This window comes from Amblyomma mixtum, chromosome 3, assembly GCF_055824585.1.
Source record: "Amblyomma mixtum isolate Tamu chromosome 3, ASM5582458v1, whole genome shotgun sequence".
Taxonomy (NCBI): domain Eukaryota; kingdom Metazoa; phylum Arthropoda; class Arachnida; order Ixodida; family Ixodidae; genus Amblyomma; species Amblyomma mixtum.
In genome coordinates, this window is record NC_143014.1 from 215,013,963 (window position 1) to 215,031,341 (window position 17,379).

The following is a 17,379-nucleotide window of genomic DNA, read 5'->3' on the forward strand; positions in this document are numbered from 1 at the left end:
CATGATCGAGGTGAGATGAGACGTGAGGAGCGGAAAGAAGATGAGAGCGGGAAAATTCCGAATTACTATATTATGTTCGTTCAAACTTTCAAAGGAGTGATCACGTTTTAAGAACTAGAATATTCATCTGCTTGTACTATCCAGACGCCAGTAATAGAGCTTCATACCATTCCGGCGACGTGAATCAATTTTTGACCAAACTAGTTTTTATTTATCCCTCCCCTTATCGAGAGGCATCAGTTAGCAAAAGCGCCCGAACAGGAATAGCTCAACGATTCCTTAACAGCCATGCGGACGCTGGTTATTTTAAACAATACTGTGGCACAGCACCGGTATACTCACCGAACGCATGCAATGGCTTCACGTCATCCACGCCGAGCTCTGATGACTCAATTACTGGAATCCATCCATTGGGGAAGACTGGTGGTAAGGATGAACTGTCAGAGATGTATCTGCGGTGCCAGAGCTGTTGTCGTTTCTGAAACAAAAAGGGCCATACGTTGCAACTGCTGAATGTGTCGTGGTTACGACAGTACGTAGATTTCAAGGTGCACATGTATTCACACGTGAACGCCAACGTATATCTGGCTATTGCGACGCCCCCAACACCGTTGCTCCTTTGTGACAAGGTCGCACATTGAGAACGCGATTTCAAAGATTGAAGCAACTCATTTGGAATGCGCGTTTTACCAACGCTCAACGCGGCACTGCTGTACAAGCAGTCACGCGTTTTGCTGCAGTGCTGTGACCAATAAACCGACATATCCAGTATCAACTGCAGGCAGCGCGCTTCGCGGACAAAGAAGAACAAAAGGCGCTTGGATAGACGCCAAGGCCCTGATGCGAGCAGTCTGTCTTCGTGCTCGAGTGCTGTTCGCCAATACGTATCGGTGTCTGCCGATACACGGGAGCCACCGCGGACAATATGGAGCCATCAATATTGTATTAAGGGAATTTGCCCTTTCTCAGGTGCTTGGAGGAGCAAAATTTGGCGAACTGTAAATTTTTGCTTTCAGCTTCATGAACATGGTTCATGAAATTATTTCTTCTCTCGTGCTGCATTAAAATACCGAATGCTGCGCCTTATCGATAAACGATCCAAAATCAACGCAGACATCACTGAAGTATGGATGACTTTTTCTGATAGTGGATAGAAGAGGAAAGATATTGTAGTTTTTCCCACCTTTTTCGTCGTTGTATTGTCGTACTTACTGCTCTGTTTCCGAGATGTAATCTTACCGACATGTCCAATTATAACTTTTTGTAAGGTTGACGTCCGTAACAGAGGCCATGCGTTACCCTTGATAAGTAGCATTGAAAGCCATTCAGCTTCTTTTTTTTTTCCTGGTGATTGTACCATTTCGACCTTGCATTTTTTATACAAATATCACGAAAAATTAGTCACAGAAAGATTCAGCCAATTTGTGCCGCGATTTAAAAAACGACAACGAACTGTGAGAACATTTCATCAGTGCAGGGCTGTGATCAGTGGTGATGAACAAATCAGCCTTTCTTTCAATACGCTTCAGTCGCTAACTATAAAGTTTAATTTCCTTACTTTTCTGCAGGTAACTTTAAAGGAAAATACTCAATTTAAAAGTTCTAGGACTTAATAACGCGCATTTAAGTTGTTTTCTCGAAAGCAGCATTACCGTGGTTCCTATTGTTTTAGTTTAAAATGAAGCCCACGAGATTTAAAAATTATCACGCGCCCACTTGAGCCGCAGAGTTGCGATTACTGGCAACTCTCGAACACGCCCCGATTGAAGGAGCTCGGTTACCCAAAGCCGCAATGAAAGAAACAGGCCACCAATCAGAGCGATGCTTCCGCCATGAACGCAGGCACTGCACTTCGTTATAATCATGATACTACAGCTGAAGGGTGACTACGCCGTCGCTGTTTCGAGGCAGACCCGCGAAAATGTCTTGGAATCCAACGAGGTCACCCCTATGCTACAGCATCATGATTCCGACCGACGCGCGTTGGTTCAGTGATTATGCTCGATTGCTGACCCAAAAGACGTTGGTTCGATTCCGGCCGCGGCGGTAGCATTTCGGTGGAGGAGAAATGCTAAAGGCCCGCGTACTGTGCGATGCCAGTGCACGTTAAAGAACCCCAGGTTGTCGAAATTATCCGAAGCCGTCCACTGTGCTGTTCCTGACAGCATGAATCGGTTTGGGAAGTTAAACGCCATGAACCAAACCACCATCATGATTCCGGCAAAAAAGAAGTGCCCATGATCATCGCATAACCAGCGCTGTGACCTGTGGCCTTTGTATTAATTGCGGTTTTGTGTAGCTTAGTTCCTTTCATCGCATAGTCATGCGACAATTGTTAAAATTTTACTGCATTTATTTTAGCGTAAAAATTATGAACCGGGATTTAATTATTTTGAAGAAAGCAAGTGAAATTTGATTTTGATGTCAACATGCCTTACAACATTTACATTGAAAATTTTGCGCTAAATTTGTGGTAAAAAGTGAGCTAATTTATTTTTTTAATTATCAAATCAGGGGAATTTAGAAAAACATGCTGACCTCATCACGGATCACGCCTACAACACTGCAGTGGTCAAACAGTCGTAGAGGACACTGCCCGTCTTTGAAGCTTGGCCCAACTCAGCTAACCACACCTTACAGAATTCTCAGAAGATAGCATGTTAGCTAGCACGTGCCTCTTGCACTCCTCGACTGGAAATACACCTCTACACACAATTTGTAATTAGCGGTTGTCTTCTGCAATAGACGCGAAAAGAGTTGCTACAAAATAGTTTAGTTACCGGTGCACACAAAAATAGGCATAAGCTTACCTTCCTGGATTTTTTCGAAGAGCGGAGTGGCACCGTAATCCATCGTACGCCACAGATCAAGGCAATGATCGATGCTGCAGCGCCACATGTCCATAATTTCGGCCACATCCAAACCATGATATCATTGCTGGTCATATCCTCCCGAAGCTTTCAAGCAATTCAAGAAGTGCGCGATGCAGCCTGCAGAACCCCTGTGAAGAGCGAAACACATGTTCATGTCGTTTGAACCACACAAGGCTAAAGGAAAATTCACAGATCTAGCTTTCCGCCTTACAAATGCCATTTTCTGCCTTTTTTTTTTCAGGGAAGCTGCAAACTGGCTCGTCGGGTCAGCGTTCCAGTGTTAAACAGTTCCTCTCGACCGCTTCTGGTTCTCCACAGACGCCCCTGGAGTATAAATTCCGTATTGGGTTATCAGCGTTTACTATCTGCCTTCGTCCCTGTCTTTCCACTCCTTTGTCCTGCCTATTTCGCGCAAAGTTTCCTTCTAATAATAGCTCACCAACGGGACCAACAGTCTGCGCTGCTCAACTATTCACGCTCAGGTGAAGACTCCTGCTCGGCCGTTGAACAAGTTATTGCTCTTGTTTCATAAAGTTCCGCACCTGAAAGCGGTTTCTTTGCCAACACTGATGCGTGTTTCAACTCGCCCACAGGTGCCGGAATTACATTAGAAAAATCCGGCGTGCCTTCGAGACGGTGCCTACTTTTGAGAGAACCCGATTTCGAAGAGCTGCTTCTTATCACTCAATAATGCGAGTCACGCAATCTCAGACCATATCGTCAGAACTAAAAAACAGTAAGAAAAAATGATAATAAAACGGCCACGGTGAGCTCCGAAGCGCTTACGAAAGATCACCGCCTGTCGCCGCCGGCGGCTGGAAATGGTTAATATTCTCTTTGCTACTGCCTTCATTACGTGGTTGCGCGTTAGTGCACAGGCCGAAGTCGACGGTGTGGCGATTGTGTGTACGTCAGCAACGACAGCCGACGATTCTGGCGCTCTGCAATGACCGTGGCCTAGTTTGACGTGGGTTTGCAGCTAAGTACTGAGCGGCCGTTTCGTTCTCCTTTCGGCACTTTCCCCCTTCCAAGTTTCTGGGCTTCTGCGTCTAGTGCGCATTTGAGTAAGGTAGCCCAGCTGGGCTGATGTCGCCCGGCGCTCGGTCAGTCCCGACGCAAACCAATAGTCGCCGTACTCTTGCAACCATATATGCTAAGCATTTTGACGTCCTCTCGAAGATGAAGTTTGATGGCGGCAGGACGGCGAACATATCGGAAGTAGAGCGATTTGGCTCACCAGAAGGCATATAGATGTTGTCGTGCGTTCTTGTAGCGTTATCCACAGCGATTAACGGCTTGAGATTGCTTTCCCCACACCATGTCGGAAACTTCTCACACCATATCATGTTACTGCCCCCGTGTAGGGGCAGGCGCATTGAGTAAAGCACGCAGCAGAGAGCCGTCCAAGTCACAGCCGAAGAAGCCAAAGTTTATCGCCAGCGGTCCCCCCCCTATGTACCCTGCAGGGCAGTGACGTCACCAATGAGCTCGGTCGCCGCTGCCGTCTTGCAACGCGGGCGTCGCTCGTTGCTACACATGGTGCGCTTTTGATGCGTTTGGGTGTGCGTTTGGTGGAACGTGGGTTGCGTCCGATGCAACACGATACAGCCGAAGTCTCTACATATAACCGACTTTTTCTTGACCATATCAGCACTGCTTGAGTATTGCTACCAGAAAAATTACCAAAATATGTACAGACTCAAACACCACGTGAAAACACGCGTTTAAATCAATTATGTCTTCTGCAAACGCTGAGTCTATACCTGAAAAAAAAAAAGAAACTAATGTTTGGTCACGAATTTGTTTTTGTTTTTTTGTAATTCTTGCAAAAACTGAACTACGCTCGGATACAGCTTAAGGCTGCAGTGAATCTGAGTCCACATTCAGGAACGCCTCACAGAATTCCTCCGTGACAAAAAAGTGGTACGTTGTTAAAGATTTTCTTGTTCCTATAAGTACAAGCTAACGACCGGACAAAATTATAAGCTCAAGAATTTCGATTTCAATAAAATCAAAATTCTAGGTCTCAATATTTCTGACAACTGCTCCAACTCTTAGATCATGAAATTAATGCGTACTGCGATCCGTAATAGTGCTTGACTAATAAAACATATTTTAATTCCCATCCCGGCATGAAGGAAGCAGACACACGTCGACTCATTCAGGCCTTTGGCGTACGCAGAATCACCTACTCCATCCCTTACCTTTACCTCACACCCACGAAGACCGAGGAACTCAATAGGCTCGTCCAAACCGCCAACAAAATTGCTCTCCTTCTTCATAAAACAACGCCCACGCAGAAACTCCTTCCACCGTCGCCGACCGGTGTTGACGGTATGAAGGCCAAAGTAATCAAAAATACTAAACATGTGTGCAGCCTGTTTTTATCTCTGATTTTAGATGAGTCTCTCAATACCGGTTAAATTCCACATGACTAGCAGGTGGGCAAGGTCATCCCAGTTATCAAGAAAGGAAGCCGTTCATCAACGAGTAGCTCTCGCCCAATATTGATAACAAGCGTCTCTTGTAAAATAAGGGAACACATTTTATACTCTCCAAATGCTAACTTCCTAACATCCGTGAATTCTTTACTTCCAAGTCAGCACGGTTTTCTCAAAAATCATCTTGTGACACTCAACTTGCCCTTTTCTGCATAACTTGCACTTAAACCTAGATAGCAACATCCCGACTGACATAATATTTTTAGATTTTTTTTAGATTTTTAGCTTGATTCGAGGGTTTTTCACTAACCGTCAGCAGTTCGTATGCGCCAACTCACTCACTTCGTCCTTAACACCCGTGTTTTCAGGCGTACCGCAAGGTACCACGCTTGGTGCTCTCTTTTTCTTGATATACCTTAATGACGGGCCTTCTAACATTTCTTCCGGTACCCACCTCTTCGCCGATGATTGTGTCGTTTATCGAGCAATAAACAACCCCGCTGACCATTTCGCCTTACAGAATGCCCTTACACACACACAGGGCCGGTGGAATGATTGATTCATGTCATTGATTGTCTCTAAAACTGTCACGCCCATCCACCGTCGTCGTAAGTACGTTGTGTCTGATTATAGCATCAATAACATCCAGACTGCAACAGCTGATTCATTTAAGTACCTCGGTGTGCATATATCGCGTGACCTAACTTCGACGTGTCATGTTAACCACGTAATAAAATCTGCTAACTGTGCCCTAGGTTATATACGCCGTAACCTTTCCCTCGCTTCTCTGCCTATTAAACAACTTGCTTTCTAAACGGTAGTGCGACTCAAGCTGAAATAGGCTAAAGCTATTTTTACCCACACCCTGATGTTCTTACTAACACCCTCGAGTCGGTTCAGAACAGAGCAACGCGATTCATTTTGTCCAATTATTTCTATGGTTCAAGCATCTCGGCACTAAAAGCTCAAACCAACTTGCCCTCTCTAATCTCACACCTTAAGATAGCGTGCCTTAGCCTTTTTCATAAATTTTTTGCATTCTTTCCCTTCTGGTAAAAAGTACGTAAGCCCACCGCATCGCACTCCAGCCATTTTAATGCAATGTATCCCCCCCAAGCCCACAATACGACTTTTCAGCAGTCTTTTTTCTGCGCGCAGCACGGGACAAAAATGTCCTGCCCCCCGAAGCTGCCACCATCATCGACCCGCTATCATTCAAGCTGCTCATCGAAGCAGGTCATCATGACGTTTATTTTATTTGTTTGCCTTATAGGGAGTTTGCACGAACGTTGGCGACGCTATGCATTCTGGGTAGTCTGCAATCTTGCCGTCCTAGGCAGCAGTCGACGCAGCCACCGCACGTGCAACGCAGCGAAGTTTATACGGTCGTGTAGTGCGTGCAAATGGTGTTGGCATGATGGTGTGCTGTTGTGTCATGAGTTTTAACAGCCGAACCCAAAGCAAAGCGCAGAAACTGAAGACAGGACGGGCGGACTGCGGGTTCTTCAGGATACTGAAGATACTGCTGCGCCAGTGCGAGAAGGCAAACCAGCTCTCAAGGCGACGCTTACTCGAATGGCTCGCACGGATTAACAGACGCGATATCGACGCCAGCCTGGACAAGTACAAGCACACTGAACATCTTTGGTTACGCCCATACATTTCCTAGATCAACCGTCGAAACTTTTGGACTATTGCACCCCCGACCGGGCCCCATCGCTGCACCAGCGCTCTGCTTCGAAATCCCCAAATCAGACGCGCTATCATTGTTGCAAAGCGCGATCCCATCGGTGGCCGGCAGCCAGTGTTAGTGCTGTCTGTGAACGATTGCTTTTGATGTGCGCGCAAGCCATACTCTACATAAAACAGCAAGGTAGCAACATGTAAGCAGGCTTCGCCGTTGCCGCCCATGCAGATACAGTGTGCTGAGGAAATGTCGCTGTCGCTTTCCGCGAGGACCCACACGCAAACGAGTTGCTTGTTCAGACTTTGCGAGTGGTTCACCTGGGCTTAAATCACAACGGCAACAAAAGGGATTCGTACCTCAATCAGTAGTATCCTTGCCTGTGTTTTGAGGATCACGGTCTCGGCTGTGACCGTTTTCATGTATGGCTTGCGTACGCATCCACTGCTGAGAATGCTATGGCCTTCTAAAGCTTTCTTGTCATGCTGCTGAGTGACGAAACTAGTTCTCCGAACTAGAAATTCATGACTGCGGACGATGTCGACGGGCGGCCCCGTGTCCAAATCCATAGTGCAGTCGTCGGCTCGTAGTGTGAATGGGTCCACGCTGCACTGCTTTGCCTTTTCCTCGTAGCGTGCCCGATCTTTTGGGCACAGCTGCACACAACAATCGGGGACAGAAACTGCCGACATCTTCTATGCATGTCGAGGTGGTACACGAGCAACTCCGTGTTTGTTTGGTTGACTGTCGAGGACGACGCGGCTCTCGGTCAGTTCACTGATGCCTGCCTGTGCGGCGTCGACTGCTGCCTAGGACGGCAAGATGGCGGATTACCCAGAATGCATAGCGCCGCTGGCGTTCGTGCAAGCTCCCTATATTGCCCACTCCCTCATGTAATGTCTCAGCATGAGACCATTCAGGAATCAAATAAACAAAAATAAACTAGGGGTGCACAACCCCCTTGAAAGAGCTGGTAGAAGCACACATCACAGGTCAACACCATAGGCTCTTACATACAAAAACATGTCAAATACTCTTGTGCCGACTCGAAATCAACTTCCCCGGCCATACCACGGCCACGCGAACTCCTGTCACTGCTGTCAGTAATAATCTCTACATCCCGCCACTTCTCAAAAACACCCACCCGGAGCATGGTCGAGAGAGACGGCAAGCTGCACAAGCAATATCCTCATCATACTCCGGCAGTGCACATAGGCACAGCCGAATATTCAAACCGACCAACTTTCACATTAGTCGCCGTGGACAGATTTCAAAACCCGATTGTGAGTGCGTCCATTCTAAATTTGACAGATTCCCTGGAAGAGGAAGGAGTCGCACACTCCTCCGCTGAGCACATTTTCACATATTCTAAGACAGCAAGCATTAATTACGCCGATCGCAAAATCTACTCCCCGGCTACTAAAACCCTAGAACTATCCCCCGCACATAATCGCCTCATCCAACTACTCTGGGTCCCTGCACACAGCGAACACCCAGGCAACACGGCCGCTCACATCCAAGTCCGAGCACTGGTCAACCGGCCCGAGAGCGACCTGCCTTCTTCTCACAGTGCCAGGGATTAACTTCTCAACAGCTTCTCAGACAGCTGTCATTCTAACGAAAGCAGTCCCCGTCCTACTAGTGACGACAAACTCTCAGGCATTCCTGTTTTATTTCACGCTGGACTATTATCGCTGCCGCTAAATTTAGATGAGAAGAAAAGTAACGGACCAAACGGAATCCTGAACTGTTTTTTGAGACAGTATGCTCAGCCAGTCAGTAAATTTATGTCTCTTATATTTACAAAGCCGCTCCGTGAAGGCCGCCTACCATCGCAATGAAAAACCGCCAAAGTAATCTCCGTGCACAAACACGGTAGCTTATCCACGCGGGCTAACTTTCGTTCTTTTTCTCTCACCTGCACATGCTGTAACCTACTAGAACACATTGTTTTCAAATACCTTACCAAATTTGTAGGCGAACACAACCAACCCACTCATAATCAGCACGGTTTCCAGTCCGGGTTATCTACACTTACGCTGCTGACTGAAACCCTCCGTGACTTAGCCCTAGGCATTAACGTTAACAACCCATCAAAAATTGTAATTTTTTAAGATTTTTCAAAAGCCTTTGATAGCGTGTCTCTCACCAAAATGCTATATAAACAAAAGATTTTTTGGTAGATGGACCGATTCTTCGTTGGATTTGCGGTTACCTTTTATATCGTTACCAGTTTGTGCAGCTTGGTGACTGCATGTCGGGCACGGTTCCTGTTCTTTACGGTGTCCCCCAGGGCTCAGTGCTTGCTGCGGTTTTATTTTTGTTCTTCATCAATGGCATCACATAGGATATAAATTTTAATGTTCGCCTATTCGCAGACAGACGTCTGGGCGACTTATAATGAAATAAAAATTGTAATGACCAAATAACTCTGACCAACGCCCTAAACCGTGTCGCACAGAGGTGTCTAAAATGGCAGATGGTTATCAACACAGACAAAACGTGCTATGATAATTACCAGGAAAAAGACGCCTTTAAGTTTTGAATATCGCCTCAACGGCATCCCGCTACCGATAGTTCAGTAGTATACGCATCTAGGCGTATCAGTCACCATGGTTAAAGAATGCAGCGCGAAAAGGCAAGGACAAACGAAGAAGTGGACAGGACTGGCGCTGGACAGGCAGCGCCAGTCCTGTCCACTTCTTCGTTTGTCCTTGTCTTTTCGCGCTGCGTTCTTTAACCATGATCACTGACCAACAAGCCCAAACAGCCACTTTAGTATCTGTCACGTCCGATCTTAGCTCGTCATCACATCTACGAAATGCTGCTAAAAAGCAACAAACTATTCTTTCTGAAGCGAGCACTGCGCCACCACAAAGCAACTAGCATATGTCACCCTTACTTGTCCTGTTCTTGAATACGCCTATATATATATATATATATATATATATATATATATATATATTGGTTCCCGTACTTTAAAAATGATGTGGTCAACTGTGCAGCGCAAGGCTGTCAGATTTATATTTAACAAATACCGCCGCACTGATTTCCCAACTGCGCTACTTCATCGCGCATGGCTCCCTACGCTGTCTAATTGAGCAAAGGTACATCGTCTAAAGTTTTATTCTTATAATTTCAAAATGTCTTCAAGATTGATCCCTCAGCCTTTATGAGAGTAAACCGTTCCAGACACACCCGTCATAAACACGCTCTCACACTTCAAAAATTTTCTTTTTATTCCTTCTTTTTACCTTTTTATTCCTTCTTTTTACCTCTTTTTATTCCTTCTTTCCACTCGCAGCTCCCGAGTGCAACGTGCTTGATCCAGAAGTCACAGAACAGAGCTCAACTGAAATGTTTACCCAGCGTGTGGAAGAATAACTATTTCAGTCTAACGCACAGTAAATCTGCCAACTGATATGTATCTCACTGCACTGTATTTTTTTTCGTTTTTAATTTCAGTCAGTTTATTGTACCGCGTGCATACCCATCTTCTAGTGTATCTATGTTGCAGCTCAGGTTTTGGGCCGCTTCTTTATTCTTTGTAGCCATCCTCGGCTTCGACTTGAGCCGTCGATTGTGCAGCCTTTGTGTCCTCTGGTATTCTTGTTTACTTGCTCGTCCAATTTAAACACAGTGTGTCATTTTATTTTTCTACCCAACCCTCTTGCAATCCCTCTAAGGATTGACAGCGCCTTGTAATAAACAAATTTGCCGCCGATACACGATCACATCACTTTGGAACGATCAAGCTTTGGAATGACAGATCATAGGCTACAGCTTCTACAGTGCTCGGGAACGTTTATGGTGCTGGAGGCACACTTCTTCGAATGTTCATATCGATCCTTATCAAGTGCGCGGCGGTCACTGATGGCCTCTTTTATAGCCTGATGCCCGCTGAGTGAACTTGCTGACATGCCTTATAAATACCAGCGCAAACCAGCGAGACACACGACGAAGAACGAGGACACACACAGCGCTTGTGTGTCCTCGTTCTTCGTCGTGTGTCTTGCTGGTTTGCGTTGGTATATATACCGGGTGTTTTTTTTTAGAAGGTCCAAATTTTTTTTTTAAAGTAAATTGCTTTAGATTTATTTTAGCACTGGGGCTATACTGGAGGCTACGGCGGGCGCCAGGCAAGAGGAAAACTGCTTTAATTAGTTTGCTGATTAAATAAATATGTTAATGAACTTTTCAAATTTTTATTTTAGGGGTTATGTTGTATTCGCTGAAGTGGAGATCGTCCTCCAAACAGTCCAACCGAGAAAAAACAATTTTAATTAAAAATTTTTCACGCACGTTACGAGGCGCGAAAAAGTCACCCTGGTAGGCATCTTCACACCGTAACTCAGCGGCGGTGAGCGCCTTTGACGTAGTTCTCTCCGCCCCGCGCTTTGCGTCACAAGGCTGATATCACCTGAAGCCCGGACGGGCGGCCTGCGCTATCGCTGCTTGTTTCGCTTCGCTCCGCGGCCTCACGGAATGACGCGTTGGAACAAAAACGCACTGACACAAAGCGCAGGGAGGAGCGAGCTACGTCACAGGCGCTCACAGACGCTGTGTTACAGTGCGAAGCTGCCTACCAGGGTGACTTTTTCTCGCTTCGTAACGCGCGCAAAAAAATTTTTCATGAAAATTTTTTTTCTTGGCTGGACTGTTTAGAAGACGATCTCCCATTCTGCTAATACAACATATCCCCTAAAAAAATTATAAAAGTTAATAATGTATTCAGTTAATCAGCGAACTAATTAAAGTAGTTTGCCTCTTACCTGGCGTCCGCCGTAGCCCTCAGTATTGCCCAGGGTTCAAATAAATCTAAAGGAATTTACCTTTCTTTAAAAATTTTGGACCTCCTAAAAAAAAAGACCCGGTATGTAATGGATCACGAACTAGCCCGCGCTCTTACCCTATTGCTGGCATGGGCGCCGCACCAATTCAGGCACTGTTTACGGGCGCCCGTTCAGCCCAGGAATCAGTTCGTTTGGATTCTACGGCATTGGGCCCTTGTGTCCTCTACGTCTGCGTTCGTGCCTGTCGTCACAGCCACGTGCCGTTGTTGAAAAGGAACTCCTCGGAGCTAACAGCACTAAAAGCTTTAAAGAGCGAAAACTTTTTTCTCCTCTTTGACGCTTTCGGAGGTCTCACAGGGGCCGCTCAATCTTACAGAATCATGCATGCAAGCTTGCGACTTCGTTGATGCTTGTTCAGGCAGATTGTGACATACTCGTCTCCAGATGAACGCAGGTTCAAACGTTACAATTTTTTTGCAAACGTTTCAAACATTGCCGATTTAAGTCTGGAAAATAACATTTTGCCCCCGTGTTTTTCTCTAGATGTCATCAAGGTGGGGAGTGGTACTAATTTTGGAGAAATTATCCGACCTAGTGCTTGTTTCCGACGTTGCGGGCTTCGGTTTGGCCCGCATGCATTGCCTTTAAATTATAACACCAGCAGCACCAGGGTGCAGTTTAGGGATAGAGAATGCCTGTGGACAGCAACAAATAGTGACCGCGAAATTTTCGCAGTGAATCTGCCACAACTAATTGTGACTCTAGCGTTGTGCCGGTCGCCTCGTTCTGACTACAGCAACAGAAGGAGTGAACTAGAAAATGTACGCAGGACCAAAATATCTCTGCAGGTGAGCGTTCTCTGTGCCGAGCTCATCTTTCTGTGTAATTATACTGTCGCTCATGTTTTTTTTTTTTGGCGCATTATAGATGCGACGTGATATAGTGACACAAGACTGCGATAAGAGTCATCCTGGGTAAAACCATAGAACTCCATGCCAAGTCCATACTCACGGCAATCCTCGGACCATCCAGACACAGTTTGTCGCAACACCGCGAACATCGATTTCTGTACTGGCACTATAAGGAAGCTATACTTATGGAACTCGGGCGCCGACAGGGGTGCCTCTTGCAGTGAAGAGCGCACCTGCTGGAGGTTAAAAAACGCCTCCGCGCGAGCTTTAACGACTGCAACCCGATCGCGGTGGCCGGCACTACTACATTCTGCGTTTACTAGAGTTGCCGATTTCGAACTTTTTTGCGTCGTCGTCTGCGCAAACACATTCCATATGTCGCAACGCACTCGATTTGACAGCATTCAAGGCAAGCTGTGCGACGTAAAATAAGGGGACTCACTTGATAAGGCGGCCCACTTGACAGCGCGCGTTCCGCTGCTAAAGTTGCATCACACAATCTAGTGTTTGTCGGTGACCGGTGAATAAAAGTTATGAATTCAGCTTGCATACAACAGCGATGGTGAGTGGCAGCACACCATTCGCAAACGTGCGAAAGCAAATGGAGAGACCCACCCGCAATACTATCCCTCCGCAGTGTTGTACAAGCGACACCCCGACCTCTCAAGAGGATTGCTGTAATAGCACGAAACTTGTTTGGAAAAAAAAATTTTCGGAATTAATTCGATTACACCACGAACTCTTACAGCCCTGTCGAACCTGTCGCAGTCCCTGCCCCATTAAAAAACCAATACAAGGTGATTTCAGGAAACAACAGCACACGGGGAAGGCGCCTTCGCTGCTGTTCCTCTTTCTACATAAATTATACTAGTCAACCCGCAGTGCCCTGAAAACAACTGCACTACATGAATCACTGCGAATTTTTGGGCGCGCGAAGGAAAGTTTACGAAAATAAAAACAGTTTTAAGATCTTTTGTCTTCATGCCGGAATGATTTCTTCCGCCTTGCTTGAAAGAACATCAATATTTTGCCACTGGATCGGTGCAGCTCGTCGCAAAGCTATTTTGCCGCTCTTCTAGGTGTTAATTAGTAATTACTCCTTGCATTCACCCATCTATTTATATCGGCCAACCACCGATTTCCACCATTTTAACCACCATTTTCTACCTGGAGAAAGCTTAAAGCTTATGCTAATCTGGTTCGTGACAGAAACTCAGCGCCTTGAACTAACAGAGTGAAATCTGCACCCCCCCCCCCCCCCTATTTTCCTGCGCGCCGGCACTAAAGTCACAAAAGACTGGGAGTATTTTAATGTCGTCAGTAGAGAGTTTTGGCAGGCACCGTCGTGCGGTAAATACGTCAACTGCGACCGTACGGAAAACACGGCTAGGAAAGCTTGACAATTCTAGGCACGGCAACGCGTTCCCGTATTGGCCGTACTAGCCGTGCGGTTGTGCTAATGTTCTCCAATCTCAAAGAGCAACCAGAACTTTAAGCCCTCAAAATGCAAGGATTTTTATATGGTTTGGTTTGGTTTGGTTTGGTTTGGTTTGGTTTGGTTTGGTTTGGTTTGGTTTGGTTTGGTTTGGTTTGTTGGGGTTTGACGTCCCAAAGCGACTCAGGCTACGAGGGACGCCGTATAGTAAAGGGCTCCGGAAATTTTGACCACCTGGGGTTCCTTAACCCTTTGAAGGTATTTGCCGTATATGTACGGCGGCGGTTTTCTGTCCCGCAAGGTCTTTGCCGTACGGGTACAGTTTCGATCTTCCGTTTGAAATTTTGCGCCAAAAGAACAATGCGTGCTCACTGGGGGGTGCTGCCACCTCTTAGGACTTACAAGAAGTGTTTGAATTTTGTGCTGCCTTCTTACGGAGGTAAGCAGAACTTATGTCTAGCTTTAGCGCGGCGGCACAGACTGCGGCAACACCCCTTTTGTAGTTTTGGTTTCGCCGCGTGATCGCAAAACGGAGTCGCGCAAAATTTGAGTTTTCTTTTTGTCAGCACTATCTTGCAGGGGCTGCCGAAGTTGATTTCTATCTTTATTGGCGCTGCTCTTAGCTTGCTTATCACCGTTGCTCGCGAGGTATTCTCGCCCTCTGTGGCAACTCGCCTACGCGGTTTCGATTCCGCCGCAGGATCGCAACGGAGTCGCGCGAAACGTGTTTTCTCTTTGTGGGCACTGTTTTGCAGAGGCGGCGAAAATTGATTTTTATCTTTATTGGTGCTGCTCTTAGCTTGCTTATCACCGTTGCTATTCTATTCTATTGAACATTTTCCAGTTGCGAGTGATGCTGTCACCAAAGTACTGTTCCTAATTTTTTTTCTTTACTATTTATTCTCGATTATATACATTTTGTAGATTCAAGATCCGCAATAAAGTAATTTGACCACCTGGGAAAGTTTTCTTCAAAATAATTCGACCCTCAAAGGGTTAATGCGCACTGACATCGCACAGTATACGGGCCTCTAGAATTTTGCCGTCATCGAAATTCGACCGCCGTGGCTGGGATCGGACCCACGCCTTTCGGGTCAGCAGCCGAGCGCCATAAACACTGAGCCACCACGTTGGCGTAAGGGTTTCTAGAGAATTTTAGCAACGCAGCACGGTAAATACGCCAAATACGGTAATCGCTACCGTACGGCAAATGCGGCTAGGCAAGCATGATAACAGTAGCAAAAGCAACGCGTTACCTTATTAGCCGTACGGCTGTCTAGCTGTGCTAAAACTCTCTATCGTGGGGAAGTACAGCGGTGCTTTCACTTTTGTCGAGGTCGTGCAGATTTCCAGTGATCTCAGAGTGCCTAAGAGCACCAGCTACTTCACATCATCTACCATCTATTGCTTTAAGAAAGCACGTATCCTTTTGTAAAAGAATATGCACGATAAATTTTACTTGCGTGCTTTCTCCTCTGAAATGATGCGCTGCACATTAGTATATGTGGACCATCCCGTTGTAGTCCCCTGCGGCCTATAAATCACTTATAATTGAATTTCTTCTTGATGCCGATTTGGTTTCAACGACCGAACGATGGCTTTGACATGTCAGGTGTGTCTAGGTCAGGTCAGGAATGATAGAAACCCGCAAATAATCTGCTACGTAGTTTTAATTCACTGCAACGCTTAAAAGCCAGCCTTATTCAATAGTTGGAATGACAGAAAACGACGTACCAGAGGGTGCGCCCCGGTACAACACCATTGCTCATGTCTGGCAAGTTCTTCGCTGCCAGCCATAGAGTTTCTAAATATTACCTATACAGAGAAAGCTGGCGCCACCGTCTATGCGAGTTTCTTATAGAGAACTTTATCCACCGCGGGAATGCCTAAAAGACGAGGTTTCGTGTTTGGCTTGGCTAGTGTTGGGTCGAAAACGTGGACTGTACCATGAAATTGGCAGTGGCGCCGCGATGCTCTCCTCTATGTGCAGATTAAGTAATTTCGAAACTTCGTTTTTCACATCTTGAATAGATTTAACACAGATGAAAGTGTGGTGTTAGGCTGACATGCAAACTTTCGCAGAATTTCTTCGAGGTTTTGCTCGAGGGGAGTCGTAGTTTTACGGCTGAATCCCGGTTTTATGCCCAACAATAGCCAAGCCAAGTAAGAAACCTCTTCTTCCCGGCATTCCTGCGCCTTTCCATGGTGGATGAAGTGAAGCGCCGCCAGCTTTACCTCTAGTCATATTAAGAAATTCTGTACTGGCAGCACGGCGAGCATGTGCGTGATCTTGCCAGCGGCTAGACTGTACGGCCGAGCAAGCAGCGCACGGGAACAGACCAGCGCTGTCGTGCACTTCGTGGTTCCGCCGGCGCGTACCAGCCGCCGGCGAGACGTTCATGGGTCCTGTTCTGCGGGAGCAGGGTACTTCCCGGCACAGCCGCTGCCGTCTACCGACAGCGTAATTACCATCGGTACTGTTCTTAAGTGGTTGCGACAGCGGCCGTCCCGTTATCTCTCTAGCGCAAATACATGGCAGGTTCAAATGCGGTCCTGGCATAGCCGCCGGCTAAGCTTCGTTCGTTCTAGCGAGCGTGTGTGGATGTAGCTGGATCACCAGCTGTGTCCTTGTGGCTAGTAGAGTGTTGCATAGCTTTGCTGAAACCGCCGCAACAGTCGCTTCGTTGTGGCTTTGAAGAGCTCGGACTCCATTGCGGTGCTGCGCTAGTGGGAGCGCTGTACTTTGCCTGAACTGCAGCGCGGCTTCATTGTTCTTGTACATTTCGCTGTTGGTTTGTTAGCCCGTAATAAACGGTGTTGATGCTGCTGCTGTGCTGATGCTGATGCGGTGTTGATGTGCGGTGTTGATGCGGTGTTGATGCTGCTGCTGCGTTACTCCTCGGTTGATACCTTGGCTCGCAAACCCCCTTGAAGGGGGAGGTTTCCTCAATGGCGCCTAACGTGATTTTTAGGAGTCTTGATTCGCCCCGCGAGTTCTGCCACTTTCACGGCACATCGAAAGCACCTCGCCTTGCTGCATAAGCTGAAACCTAGTGGTAGAGTGACTCGCTTACCCGTGCCGCAGGTTGTTGCATGGCTAGCCCCGTTGCAGATTCGCAACAGGCAGCTAGGCAGAGGTTGTCAGTCAGGCATGCTCATTTTGTGAAAGGCGTCTTGGCTTCCCGCCTACGCGACCGAAGTAATCTGTCATGATGGGCGGGAGGCCAAGACGCAGAATAGGA

General features: G+C 46.8%; 1 protein-coding gene across 1 annotated transcript in view; it reads right to left on the reverse strand.

Moving 5' to 3' along the window:
* The window catches only part of LOC149353648 (cholesterol 7-desaturase nvd 2-like), a 28,850-nt gene extending 25,855 nt beyond the window's left edge, over window positions 1-2,995 (reverse strand). Inside the window, exons 1-2 of the mRNA XM_089577384.1 lie at window positions 2,811-2,995; window positions 343-478 (exon numbers count right to left, since the gene is read on the reverse strand). Coding sequence (XP_089433510.1) covers window positions 343-478; window positions 2,811-2,945 — 271 coding nt within the window. The 5' untranslated portion in view covers window positions 2,946-2,995. The remainder of the gene's footprint in view (window positions 1-342; window positions 479-2,810) is intronic.
* Between the last annotated feature and the right edge of the window lie 14,384 nt (window positions 2,996-17,379).